This window comes from Dermochelys coriacea, chromosome 2 (assembly GCF_009764565.3).
Source record: "Dermochelys coriacea isolate rDerCor1 chromosome 2, rDerCor1.pri.v4, whole genome shotgun sequence".
NCBI classification, from domain to species: Eukaryota; Metazoa; Chordata; order Testudines; family Dermochelyidae; genus Dermochelys; species Dermochelys coriacea.
The window spans coordinates 161743221-161758160 of record NC_050069.1 but is presented as its reverse complement, the minus strand read 5'-3'; the positions used below and the strand labels follow the sequence as shown (position 1 = coordinate 161758160).

The 14940-nt window shown below is 42.5% G+C and overlaps 1 protein-coding gene across 10 annotated transcripts in view; it reads left to right on the top strand.

Moving 5' to 3' along the window:
* Positions 1-5229: 5229 nt before the first annotated feature.
* INO80C (INO80 complex subunit C) overlaps positions 5230-14940 on the top strand; it is a 40898-nt gene continuing 31187 nt past the window's right edge. For 2 of the 10 annotated variants that reach the window (XR_006279155.1, XM_043508606.1), the window contains exon 1: positions 5230-5515. Coding sequence is in view for 8 of the 10 variants with exons in the window: in XM_043508606.1 (XP_043364541.1) it covers positions 5381-5515 (135 nt within the window). In the remaining 2 variants the exon portion in view is untranslated. Of the gene's footprint in view, positions 5516-6686; positions 6831-14940 lie in introns of those variants that run through there. The other 8 variants (XM_043508603.1, XM_043508600.1, XM_043508602.1 and 5 more) reach the window with 8 other exon arrangements.

Sequence of the window (14940 nt, the reverse complement as noted above, 5' to 3'; positions counted from 1 at the left end):
GTGACAGGTGTGTGATTACTGGCTGTGTTTTAAAGCACTGAATCAGTGTAGTCTGTGTTGCAAACAATACTGATTCTGTTAAATGTTGCATTTAAACTTCGCAGAGATGACCTTGGGAGCCCAGCCTCCCTCTTTGTTATCAGTGGCACAACGGCTGCGCAGAATTAAAAAGCAGCCAAGAACTACGGAGGACTTTCTCCGTGAGCTTATGATGCACTCCGCCACGAAGAAATAGGAATTGAAGGAGTGGTGGGACAGCAAGAAGAGGGACTGAAAGGAGAACACGACACACCAGAAAGAAGCCACGGAGCGGCTCTTAAATGTTATGGAGTGCCAAGTGCACACACACTCCAGGCGATACTAGCTCTTCAAATGGAGTAGCTCCACACCCGCCCTCCCCTGCAAAACCCCTGCTGTCGCAAAACTCTTTCCCATGCTCCCCACACACACCGCCAACACTCTGTTATCAATCTCCTGGCTCCACTCTCTACCTGCAGCATTCCACTCCTCCCTTCTCACAGTTCAGCAGTGTGGACTCCCACTACCCACTGCTCTCAACATCCATCCCTCTGCAATTTGGCCCTGCTGAAGTACAGCACCCACAACATTGTACTCCAAAGGAGAAGGTTGGATATGATCCCTCGACATACACAATCTGTAGTCATCCCGGGACTCCTCCTCCTCTTGAGACCTTCCCTTCCCCCATCCCGCTCCCTGATGTATTTTTTCATTTGACTCTCTCCTCCAGTTACCTTTTAACAAAAGGATTGTGTTGATTTGAAAGCAATCATTATTCTATTAAGTAAAAGCAAAAAGACCACTGCAAAGCAACATACAATTATGTTAAGCCCCTTCTTACATCATGTGCACCAATCACCTCCTACAAGCACTGCAATCCTGAGCATAGCAACAAATATTAGTGGCTTTCAGCTTCAACTTGCTGCCTCAAGGCATCCCTGATCCTTATGGCCCTGCCCTGTGCCCTTCTAATAGCCCTGGTCTCTGGCTGTTCAAACTCAGCCTCAAGGCACTGAGCCTCTGCAGTCCAGCCCTGATTGAAGCTTTCACCCTTCCCTTCACAAATATTATGGAGCGTACAACACACAGCTATAAGCATAGGAATATTGTCATCGGCCAGGTTCAGCTTCCCATAGAGGCATCGCCAGTGGGCTTTTAAATGGGCCAAATACACACTCCACAGTCATTCTGCACTTGTTCAGCCTGTTGTTGAACCGCTCCATGCTGCTGTCAAGTTGCCCCATGTATGGCTTCATAAGCCACAGCATTAAGGCAGAGTCTCCCAGGATCACAATGGGCTTTTCAACTTCCCCTACAGTGATCTTCTGGTCCGGGAGGAAAGTCTCTGCTTGCAGCTTTTGAACAGGCCACTTTTCTGAAAGATGCATGCGTCATGCACCTTTCCAGACCAGCCTGCGTTAATGTCTGTGAAACGCCCACAGTGATCCCTAAGTGCCTGGAGAACCATTGAGAAATACCCCTTGCGATTAAAGTACTTGGTAGCTAGGTGGTCTGGTGCCAGAATTGGAATGTGCGTGCCATCTATCACCCCTCCGCAATTAGGGAAGCCCATTTGTGCAAAGCGATCCACAATGTCACGCACATTGCCCAGAGTCACGATCCTTCGGGGCAGGATGCAATTAATGGTCCTGCACACTTCCATCAACATGACTCCAACGCTTGCATTCGGTGGAAAATACAGTGGGGAGATTTATATACACACACAGAGAACATGAAACCATGGGTTTTAGCATACACACTGTAAGGAGAGTGATCACTTAAGATGAGCCATCACCAGCAGGAGTGGGGGGAAGAAGGAGGAAAACCTTTCATGGTGACAAGCAAGGTGGGCCATTTCCAGCAGTTAACAAGAACATCTGAGGAACAGTGGGGGGTGGGGTGGGGTGGGGGAAAGAAATAACATGGGGAAATAGTTTTACTTTGTGTAATGACTCATTCACTCCCAGTCTCTATTCAAGCCTAAGTTAATTGTATCCAGTTTGCAAATTAATTCCAATTCAGCAGTCTCTCGCTGGAGTCTGTTTTTAAAGTTTTTTTGTTGAAGGATAGCCACTTTCAGGTCTGTAAGCGAGTGACCAGAGAGACTCAAGTGTTCTCTGACTGGTTTTTGAATGTTATAATTCTTGACGTCTGATTTGTGTCCATTTATTCTTTTATGTAGAGATTTTCCAGTTTGACCAATGTACGCGGCAGAGTGGCATTGCTGGCACATGATGGCATATATCACATTGGTAGATGCGCAGGTGAACGAGCCTCTGATAGTGTGGCTGATGTGATTAGGCCATATGATGGTGTCCCCTGAATAGATATATGGACAGAATTGGCAACTCCCCCACCCCACCCCCCACTGTTCCTCAGATGTTCTTGTTAACTGCTGGAAATGGCCCACCTTGCTTGTCACCATGAAAGGTTTTCCTCCCTCCCCCCCCCCCCGCTGGTGGTGGCTCATCTTAAGTGATCACTCTCCTTATAGTAAAAAGAAAAGGAGTCTCTAAGGTGCCACAAGTACTCCTTTTCTTTTTGCGAATACAGACTAACACGGCTGCTACTCTGAAACCTCTCCATACCGTGTGTCTGATAAAACCCATTGTTTCATGTTCTCTGTGTGTGCATATAAGTCTCCCCACTGTATTTTCCACCGAATGCATCCGATGAAGTGAGCTGTAGCTCACGAAAGCTTATGCTCAAATAAATTTGTTAGTCTCTAGGGTGCCATAAGTACTCCTTTTCTTTTTGCGAATACAAACTAACACGGCTGCTACTCTGAAACATGACTCCAACGGTCGACTTTCCCACTCCGAACTTGTTAGTGACTGATCGGTAGCAGTCTAGACTAGCCAGCTTCCACAGTGCAATTGCCACACACTTCTCCAGTGAGACGGCAGCTCTCATTATCGTGTCCTTGTGTTGCAGGGCTGGGGCAAGCTCATCACATAGTTCCATGAATGTAGCTTTCCTCATGCAAAAGTTCTGCAGCCACTACTCGTCATCCCAGAGGTGCATCACGATGTGATCCAACCACTCAGTGCTTGTTTCCCCAACCCCAAAAGCAGTGTTCAGCTCTGGTTAGCACTCCGTGAATGCCACAAGCAATCTCTTGTCGTAGCTACTACACGTGGTGAGATCAATGTCGCACTCTTTTTGCCTTTGTAGTTTAAGGAATAACTCCACTGATGTGTTGGTCAGAGTGAGCAGCGTACTGGTCAGCAGTTCCAGATCCATTCCTGCAGCCCGAAAGAAGCAGGGCGTGCAGTACACAAACCGCTGAAAGATGGTGCCAAACGCGGACCTAAGCACGGGGATTGCTGGGATGTGAAGTAGTGCATCATGGGGCATTGGGACAGGACCCAGGATGCCCCGCAAGCCCCTCCGCCTTCCCACAAGTCTCAGCGGCAAAAGAGAAAGACTTGCTCTGTGGGATAGCTGCCCAGAGTGCACCACTCTGAATACCACTGCTAACGTGAACACACAACAGCAGTTTTCCTTCTGTGCTCTCTGAACGGCGCTGTTACTGCTGGTGCCGTAACTTTGGGCTAGTCTACACTGGCAATGCGAAAGTGCTGCTGCAGCAGCACTTTAATGTGGCTTGTGTGGTCGTGGGGCTAGGAGAGCTCACCACCTCCACAAGGGGCGTGGCTCCCAGCACTGGTGCACTGTCTACACTGGTGCTTTACAGTACTGAAATTTGCTGCGCTCAGGGGGTGATTTTTCACACTTCTGAGCAAGAAAGTTGCAGATCTGTAAATTGCCAATGTAGACAAGCCTTTTGTCAGTGTAGACGTGCTGTTAATCACAAAACCACCCAGCCTTTCAAATTAAATCATCATCAGGGGGCACCTGAGGTCTTCTCAAGGTTAGGGTAATTTACACCAGTGTAATTGCACTGATAAGTAAATTAATAATCTAGACAAGCCCTTAATTAACCACCTATTAAGCTGAATGGGACAACTGGAACCTCCTAGAGCTTGTTTCAGTATCCCTGCAAACGAAGGCAGATATTGCTGCATCAGTTATACCTGGATCAGATTTTGAAAGCTTTCTTTACAATCATAACAACAGAAGGCTTTCATTTAAGAGAGAGAAATTGTGGAGAACAAGATGGCAGTACCTGGTAGCCAAAACAGCATGACTTTGCTCAAATTAAGTCCTGACTAAACCATTCTGCTTCCTCAGGTTTGCAAACAGAAGATTTTCAAGCTAATCTTACTGCTCTTTTCATTTAAAGATTTGACAAGGAACAAATTTCCTGTACAGCCATTTCATACTACATTAACTAGAAATTAAGCCTAAAGAATTTCAGGGTTTTTAAATGAGACAAGGTGGGTGATGAGACAATATCTGCTGATGGGCCAACTTCTGTGGTGAAAGAGACAAGCTTCCAAGCTTACCCATGTATGAGCTGAAGAAGAGAAAGCTTGTCTCTTCCACCAATAGAAGTTAGTCCAATATATTTCCTCACTCATCTTGTCTCTCTAATACCCTGGGACCAGTACAGGTACAACTCCATGGCAAATAGGTTTTTAAATCACTGTTGGAGCCAGACTTTATTTTCCTTTACTCCCAGTGCATTTCCAGTGAACATACAGGGTTATGCAGCTCTTTGTGTAGAATCTGGCCCCCGATTCACCAACCATTCAGTATTTGCTTCTGATAGGGTGAACACGGGACTGGGCACATTTTGTGGATACCTCCTACCCCTAAAAACAGTCCTCCTGGACTAGGAGTGAAATACTGAGGCCAGGTCTAAATTTACATCACTGTAATTAGGTCACTCGGGGTGTAAAAGATCCATACCTCTGAGTGAGCCACTTATACCAACCTAACCCCAAGTGAGGTCAGTCCCGCACTAGGGTGAGGGAAGGGCTTCTCCCACAGACGTAGCTAGTGCTGCTGCTGGAGGTGGATTAACTACACTGATGGGAGACGCTCTCCAGTCCACAAAGTAGCCTCTTCACTGAGCGAAGACCTGCCCTGAGGCCACCAGGTCCACGCCAAAGGGCTCTCGGGGCCTTGCATTTCCTCCCACAGACCTCTGGTCCTGCCCCCGGCCCAGGCCGCCTCTAAAATGAAAACCTGGGCGCCCCGAGGGGGGAGCTGCCACAGGGCACCTCGGAGCCGGAGGCTCCCGCAATTCCACCCGCACGCGCTACTGCCGCCGGCCCCGCCCCCATCGACCCGCGCAAAGGGGCGGAGGGAGCCGCGCATGCGCAGCAGCTAAACCGGGCCCTGGCGCCGCGGCTAGGGAGCGAAATCAGTCCGCCGCCAGTTGGCTGCGCGCGCGCGCGCCCGCGGGGAGGGGCGGGCAGCCGGATCCGGCCCGGTGGAGGTGGAGGAGGGGGGAATGGCCAGTCTGGTGCCAGGGGCAGCGGCCCGCAGCAAGAAGCGTCCGGCGAGCCCGGGCAACGGCAGCGGCCCCAGCAAGAAGAAGAAGGTGCCGGCGGCGGCGAGCGGCCCCCAGCTAGCGGTGGTGCGGTTGGTGAGGACGGGCGAGGGAGGAGTGCGCATGTGCGGGGGAGGGACGGGAGGAGTGCGCATGTGCGGGGATCATTCCCCCCTCCCCCCTCCCGGGGCCTGAGCGTATTCCCCGTGCCCGAGCCTGCATCTTCCAGTGCCCTGACCCGCCGGCCACCGCCACGTGCTCTAGGCGGGGCGCTCCCACCCACTGGTGCCCTTGAGCCCCATCCGCCTGCGTGAGGCAGCGTGGCCTAGCAGGCTGAGCACTGGATCAGGACTCTAGAGCTAGGCTCTGTTCCTGCCTCTGCCACTAGCCTCCTGGGTAGCCGTGGCACCTTTGTGCCTCCGTTTCCCCATTGATGACACTGGGCTCCTTTGTCAAGCAGTTTGAGACCTGTTCTCATCCAACCCTAGAGCATCTCGGCGCAAAAAACCAAGGGATATGCCCCCCAATACACATGGGTGAGTGCAGAAACGGAGGACACGGAAGTGCAAATGGGGTTTTGCAATGGAAATGCTCAAACCTGAGCTAGGCTAAGCCAGATCGTAATCACCTGGGTTGACTGTGTATTGTAGCTATAGTTTAAGGGATATAGCCTCACATAGGTGCAATAAAGGCATGTTTAAAAACCACTTTATATGCATCTAGGTCACTAAAAGGTGTTGTAAACGTGTTAGAACTCCCAATCAGACCCTGCTTTGGAGAAGTTACATTTAGGCGTGATTGCTGCAAACCCAGAATCCTGTACTATGCTCAAGGACTTGTGTTCAGCCCAATATAATTCATATAATTAGCCCTTCCTTGTGTTCCACCACGTACAAATCTCTTAAGTATGATGGTGCTTTTAACTCAAAATGGCCTGTTGGGCTACATGTTGAATTAGCCCAATACATCAGTTGCTAATACAATTACTCTTTGCATCTTGAGTGTTATTTCACAGGGTGGGCTGCTCTCACTTGAGTTAAACTAGCACAAGAGGAGTTAGGTGTCTTCACTGCAGAGTTATTACATAGTGTAGTATAGTTCATGCCTCTCTTGAGATATGCCTACCAAATGAGGAATGGGGCCAATGGAGCATTTACATATGAATGTAAATCTTTCTTTACATGTGAATATTGAAAAGTTGAATCTCTGTAGGCTTTGTTTGTGTATAGTATAGATCCTCAATGATTGATATCTCTGGAATTCCCAGCAAATCCTCTGACCCTGTAACTTGAAGATCACCATCCTTGTTCTTCTCTGTATGACAATAAGCCCTCCCTCAGCTGGACAGCATCTCTGCAACTCCCATGAGTTCAGCTTGTGACATTTACAGATCTTCCTTTCCCCTTCTGAGGTATTATCAATAAGAGGTTTTTGGCCCACTGTTGTTTGTAACACTGGCTGCCAGCTAAAATAATGTTAAAAATTATTGCCAACCATTATCACATTTGACAACCATTTTCAAGGGTTGTTGTGGCTAGCAGTCTGGATGTTCAAGGATGGTAGGGCGAAGTGTATATTTTATATGACTTGTTTATAAGAAAATCTATTTTTATGGTTGAGATATATTCTGTGTCAATAGACAGCTGCTAGTAAAGTAAAAAAATCCTTCATTTCCTGCTCTAAATTGGGTTGTAGTATTTTGTACTAAACAGCTTTTGCATTCCTCCCTTGAGGTGGCTGCATTGCACTGGTGGATGAAGTAATTTCTCTACAAAGTGGATGAAGTACTATATATAAAAATATTCTATTGACTTCAATGGTGCAGGGTCTGTTCCAAAAAGTCACAACTGAGCTCAGGAGCTTAGGCTCAACCTGAAACATACTTAACCCTCTGGAATGAAGAAAATCTGCTGTCAGTGTATTGGTTCTCTGGCCATCAGACAGACACATGGTGTTGACTAGCTGTAGAGAATGCCATATTCTCTATACCTTCGACAGAAGAAGAGACACCCTGATGCAGGGCTTTTAAAACAGAAACATAGAAATGAAGTTGGTTTTTAGAGTTAGAAACGCTCATCATTTGGCATGTTCTTCAGCAATTACTTTTTCTACCTGTACCCCATAAATTCCTACAGTTTTTAGTTACACAGCTACCAACATATTCATGCATAAACTGATTTCTGACAAGATGAAACGCTTAATAAATCCAGTCTCTAATCTAATCATAATGCAGCCAGTCATCAACCAGCTCTAACTCTACTTCATGAGTATCCCTCTGATAAAGTAGCTCAGCCAGTCAGTGACTAGTTTATCCACAAACATTGTAAACCTTTCTGTACTAGCTGGTAATTGTGGGACTTTTTAAAACTTAACTGAATGAGATTCACCTGTCCAACAGTCTGATAGGTAGATACACCTTTTATACAATCCAATTTTAAAACAAGTTTTGTGAGAAGGCTTAGTACTCTTCATACCATTCAGTTTCCAAGTTAACCTCTTTTGACCTTATTTTTTAAAACTCTGCATGCTAAGCATATCATTGAGACATATGACTAATATGGAATGTTTTTTTCTTCTAAAGAAATAGACACTATGGAACAGATGGAGAAAAATAGAGTTAACATTCCCCAGTTTAAATCAGCAAATTATAGTCAATACATACGTTACACACTTATGTAAATGTCTGCAAGATTGGGGCTTTAGATTGCAAGCTCTTAGGGTAAGGAAGTACCTTCTTATATCTTTTTAAAGCACCCAGCACACTTTTTGAAATTGTGTAAATAATTATTGCAGCCCAAGACCTTGTGCTTGGCCTTGTCACTGTAGGTGTATTTCACATTTAATGCTTAGTCTGCACTTTTTCCCACATCTGTGGGTCCGTCTCCATGAAGTTAAACAAAAACTGTTTTTGTGGTGCCCCACAAGCCTTATTTTCCCTTTGCATGCTTTAGAGTAGTAGCTACTACAGTGCTTGAACTGGGAAGAATGTTAGTATGGTTGAAATATAGATTTCAAACAAAAAAAGGGAGTAAGGAAAGCAATGAGAGCAAATGAAGTTTTGTTTATAAATTTTTTTTATCATCTTTGCCTGGTAAAATAATTGGTTAATGGGAAGATTTGTGTGCTCTTGTGCATCCTGGAAGAAGGACCAGGTTTCTTGCTATGTATCAGTGCAGCTCTGTATTGGACTTGGACTGTATTTACCTAACACATGACTTAGTGTATACATTGAGAACTTACCTTTAGTTCATCTGTGTCTCACAAACATGAACAACAAAATATCGTTCACTGTTTGTGAAAGGTATTGAGTCATGTTTGTTTTGGAAGGCCACAGCACATAATGCTCTTCAGTCATGTCTGCAATAAGAGACACAGCCCTTTTGGAAATAATGCCTGTATTTACCAAATGCAGAATTTAAAATGAATTTACAGGAGAGCATGATTGCAGTTTGATTACATCACTTTCATTAGTCTTACACAATTATTCCTCCCATACTGTTGTTCCATTGAAAAATACTTCAGTCTTGCTGGAGTTCAGTATTTTCAATATTGAGGATTAATGTGCATATGAAGTAGAGATGGAAATCAGTAGAAAACTATTGCTTTTATTATTGATTGATATAGCACCCATTCATTTAGGGATTGTCTAAAAGAGGATTTTTTTTGCTAAAAGGATTTCCACTGTTGCTCACGTTGTTTCAGCTCCATCAGAACCAATGGGAGCCCTTGTGTGCTCTGAGCAGCTTAGGTGCCTGCCTAACTGCACACAAAACAGCCTATAGGAGGAGGTCTCCTTAACCCTGAGAGATGGTAGATCAGTGTTCATATCCCTCCTCATCAGGTAGAGCAGGAGATTTGAATAGGGGTCTCCCACATCTCAGGTAAGTACTCTAACCACTGGGCTAAAGGTTATAAGGGAGGGCCTCCTCCCGTCGTTGGCCATCTTGTGTGGAGTTAGGCAGCCTTTGAGTATGCTAGTGGATTAGGTGGAGTTGCGCTGGGGATTAAGTGGGAGGTAAGCCTCTGGACATCCAGTGTGAGGCAGCAGTGTACATGCTCAGAAGCAGAAACAGGTGATTAGGGCACTCTTACTGAAAAGGCTTAGGTGCAGAGTAAGTTTAGTCACCTGCAGGGTTGGGCGGCTGCTGAACAGGAGTTTTTTGGATCACAGTTGCACCTAAAAGTGGGACTTGGGCACCTATGTCTGGGGGATAGACTTCTAAGTCTATTGTACACAAAACTATATGATGCATTGTACAGCAGGATGTATTTGCTAATCAGAAAACAAAGAACGGAATGCCTGCTGTGAAGAGCTAACAAGCTAAAAGGCAAAATGTGACAGTGCAGGTAACCAATGGAAAGTGCTATTTAAGTGCTAAATATTATCATATGGAAGGGTTGTGGTGGACCATTAGTTTGAAAGGCTGCTCCAGGTATAGTAACATACAATAAGGTGAGTTTTAAATAAATGCTTTGCTTTTAAACTACAGTTTGTCCTATGCTTTGGATACATAGAAAACCCTTCATAAAATTTCATGGCAGAGCTTTCCTGCCCTTTTTCCCCCCCTCTATGCATCAGCATATGTAGTTTCTCTTTCTATTTTTAACGTTGTAGTAAGTCTTGATATAGTTTATTTTAATCTTCATTTTGCAAACTGTTTTTTCCAATGTTTCAATGGCATTTAAGAATTGGTTACATAAGTGACTTGATATGTTTGTCTCAAACAGTGAACGTAGTTAATGGGAACCTCCTTGTTTTTATATAATTAGTCATGTAATAAACACTTTATTTTATTTAATATGTCAAGTGCCTATAACAAAAGTAACTAGGAGTCGTACAATAGTATTAAAACATATACAAGTCAAAATGACAATATCATTCCCTTACTAAAGGGTTGCCTCACCCAAACAATCAAAGAGATTAAACCCCAAGATAAAACACAAAATATTGTTCATGTTCATCAAATTAGGTATCTGATAGACAGTCATATTTTCTAAACCTCAATATCAGGGCCTTTAAAAATACATATATATGAATTACCATTATGTACCGAGAGCCTGCTCCACTGTGGCTGCTGTCCCTCTGACTTCAATGGAACAGAATTGGGCCCTAATCCATTTACCAAATATGATATTTTATGGCTGTTTTCTCAAAGCCATAAAAATACCCTCACTGTAAATAGGAAACTATCAAATTTTAATGTAATTTTGTTCTAAAAAATTTCATATTCAAGCTGACTTTAATTCCCTTAAAAATAAGATTATAGAGGAAAAGTTGAACTATCCTTAACTACAGAAGTAGTGAGGGCCACCACCATAGCTATCATGTTCTGGTTGAATACCCCTTACAGCATGCTGCATTGTAATAAGTTCCCACTAGGCAACTAAAAATTAATCACTCATTTAAATTAAAGGAGCTCAAAAAAGTTAAGGTCTCCAAACTTATTCTAATTAGTGTAACATTGTTTTATATAAGATTTGTTGTGATAAAAATAACAGTTCTCTTCTATACTTGGAAATTTAAAAGAAACAAAAAAAAGCACGTTTCTGAAGAACCCATTGCCATGATAGTGATTAGGGAACCAGAAATAATATGATCATGTGAGTGTGTAAATAGTTATGTAGTTGTTGATTAAAAAAACCCCAAAAATGGTCATATCATTATGCTCTAGTGTAGTGGTTCTTAACCTTTACTGTAGCCTACACCCTTTTGGTCCTCAAAATATGTTCTCGCACCCCTTATAAAAAAATCAAAATATGTTCTCGCATCCCTTATCAAAAATCGTTGAAGTAGGTCAATTCTTTAAACCTGTTTGTATATAACAGTAATCGTTAAAAAATGTACATAGGTTTGATTAAACAAAGTAGTTGTACTTACGTGCCAGTGCTTAATTTGTTTGATGATTTACCTTCTAAAAACATCTAGCATGTCTCGCAACCCCAGAAAGGGCATCTCGCACCCCCAGGAGGTGCGTGCACCCCAGGTTAAGAACCACTTCTCTAGAGGTTATAACTTGCATTTTCTGTAACTGTTAAGGTTGTTAAGATAACTGATGAAGCAATGTCTATCTCAGGCCTAGTCTATGCCAGTAAGATAGGTCAACCCAGCTACGTCACTCTGGTATGAAAAATCCACATCCCAATCTACATAGTTAAGCTGACCCAAGCTCCTGTGTAGATCATCGACAGAAGAATTCTTCTGCTGACCTAGCTACCATCTCTCGGAAAAGTGCCAATGCAATCTATGCCAGTGGAATTACCCTCCCATCATTGCACACAGTGTCTACACTGAAGTGCTACAATGGTGCAGCTGCAGCTTTGCCACTGTATTGTTTTAAGTGTAGACAAGCCCTCAATCTGCAGGCAGCCTGAAGCAATACCTTCTGGAAGATATGAAGTGTTCCCATGGGATGTTAACTCAAATCTGCTTAAGTCAATTTAAATATCTGTCTTACTGGATGTAGTGGCAATATTGGGGATGTTGGTTAGCTAGTTACTGCTACAGGCTGCTGGGATGAGGAATTCAACTTCCCTCTTTGAAATTCAATCACATTCACATCTGTCCACAAGGAAGGAAGTATGGAGGAGATACATCACCTCATTAGTATCAAAAGCCTCAAGGACCTTTTGAAGTAAAGCCTAGGCTTTCACTGGGCTTTAACTCAACCAGTTTAGCACAAATTACCTTGTTTTAGCTAGAGTTTTAGACAATATTAGTTAGATTGAGCTAGCTAACATACTCTGTCATCACACCTTTAAATCCTAGTCAAGGTAAGGCCCTGGAACACCTTGAAAAGTTAGGTGTTGCAACAAAGCAGACAGCGAACAGCTAAATATTAAATTTGAGTATTAAATTCCAGCAAGTTCTTTTATTGCTCTCCCAAAGACTAGCTTTATTTCCTAGGTCCAGAAATGAGAAGGACTGTTCTTAGATATTTGTTGATGTATAATCCATCCAATCTCTTAAAGAAACAGCATACCTCCACATCCTTGGTGAAAGGAAGATTGTTTATAACACACAATTAACAAACATTTCTCAGTAATATTCATAATATCATCTCACCAAGATTATAATATACATGTTTTAATTCAGCTTTATAAAAAGAGAATCCTTTTTAAAACTAGTCATTTTAAAAGGGAGACTATTAAGGCTAGGAGGTCTAAAAATTGATTTGCTTGACGTTTGTCACATATTGAAGGATTTAGAGTATCTGTAATCACAAAAGTATGTGTATTTCCAAATCAACCTATGCCAATCCCAGAGAAATGCTACCCCCCACCCCATGTGATTTGATTTGAGATTCAGAGTAAACACAGATGTGCTCCCACCCTTCTTCTACATCATAGCACGTGTGTATTGATTTTACTATGGATCTCAGTAAATTGGTGTCAGATTTTTCACCCTCTTTCTTCTCCCTTTCTCCCAGCATAAGGTTTAAAATAATTTACTTTAGCTAATGGGCATGCAACATCTTTTAAAAATCTATGCAGGATCTAGCAACTGCTGCACTTAATTTCATGATGTATAACAAAAATACAAGAGACTCAGAAAAGGACAAGGATTGGATGTTTCTGTCAGAAGGAGATAATACTGTACTAGAATTATTTGATTTTGAAAAAAGTATAAGAGGAGATACAACAGTGATACTGTATAGAAAATTTGATTCAAACATTAGCAAGATAGCTCACTTAAGATGTGATGTTAGAATCAAATTAACTGTTTAAAATGGTCAAGGTAAACAAGACACAATTAGGAATAACATGAATATTTATCTAGATATTGCAGCTTTATACATCTGAACTGCTCTTTTACACTCTTTTCAGTATGTGTTACAAGCTTGCACTGGATAGCATTTCAGTTTTTGCTTCAGAAAAGTGATAGACATTATATAAACATGTTAATGTTGGGGTACAGAAGTTAATAGAAAATTTAATTTTATAGATTAACAGGGTTTTGAATGTAATGGTTTGTATTAAGAAGCAAGCAAAGCAGAGACTTGTCCATTGGGTTATTCATTTAGTGATTACATTCCATGTATATTTACAGGTGCTAAATTATCTGCAGGAGTGGCTCTCTGTTCTCTGGAGATAAAGAATTATTGGACAATTATAAGGAAAAACTAATAATAAAATGAATATAAAGAACAGAGTTTTTAAGAAATGGTGACAAAATTATAAGCTAATAATATAGTGGAGGCCAGTTAGTCAATCCCATTTCTGTTGTCCCATAATAAAAAGGAAACATTCTGTTAAATAGAAATTTAGGACAGATAAAAATAAATAGTTTTTATGAAAAATGGATAAGTATTGGCAAAAAGACCAAATATCTGTAGTTACATTGCTATGAAAATTTTTACAAAGGCTTTCTGTCCTCTTGTTCCAGGGCATGAACTGTCAGCTGCATTCAGGAAGAAATTTTCTCCCCACTTGCCATAGTATTGTACAATGGATGGGAAACATTTTGTGGATCTTTTTAAATCTTCCTCTGAGGCATTATAGGCCAGAGACAGGATCCCAAGCTAGCTGAATTATTGGTTTCTTTCCATGGCAAATCCTATGTATCTTTGCCTTCATATTAATGGGGGGGGGGAAACTGTTTGGTGTCTCATATGTGCATCATATTTCACCAATTTTCATCAAAGAGAGAAAATATTATGCAGAGAATTCCCCAAGCTCCCACATGCACACTTTCCTGATGCATGAACTATGTAAAACTTTGAGTTTTGTTTAAATGCCATCACTTAAATAATATCTGCAGTCCTGAGGGATAAATCTTTCAATGTGGGACAATTTCAAATTAGATAAATTGTTTAATTTCCCACCTTGATAGTGACTGTCTACTTATGACACTGCTAACTATGGAGCAATCAGGGTGCTAATCACATATCTCTGGCACTACTGAGCAGTTGGGGAAACCGCTTACACAGTTTCCCTGTCTTTGAGAAAGTAAAACCATGCGGAAAAGTTAACATAGTTTTGGAAGGGGGAGAAAGGGGGGCCAGGTCCTCAGACAGCTCTCTGAAAGTCCCTGCAGAGACTAGCACAGTAATTAATACACTGCATGGTAGTCATACAGTTTATATCAGTGCTCATGCCGAACAGTAATATCTTCAATTTTCAAATATGTTGGTTTCTAACAATAGGTAGCAGTATTCAATATGTATTACCATAGCTGCTTCTAACTGAAGTGAGTTGTATAGTGTCCTCACAGCACAATAAACTAAACATTAAAATGGGATGGGATGAAAACAGTTACATGTCTAGACACTCAGAATGTTCAGGCCAAATTTAGCTCATCTTTTAAAGTTAGAGTTAGAAATGTTCTGAGTCTACCAAGGTGTGTCTTCAGTTGATAGTTCTGGACTGAATAAATGAAGATAAACTGTTAGTTTAGCTCTCAATTGTAAATTAATTACCCTCCGGTAAATTAAACATCCTGATGGGGAGTCTGGGTTGAAGTGGGAAGACAAAGCGATACTCTCCTGTAAACTTCATTTGCTGCACCCACAACTGCCTGCCCT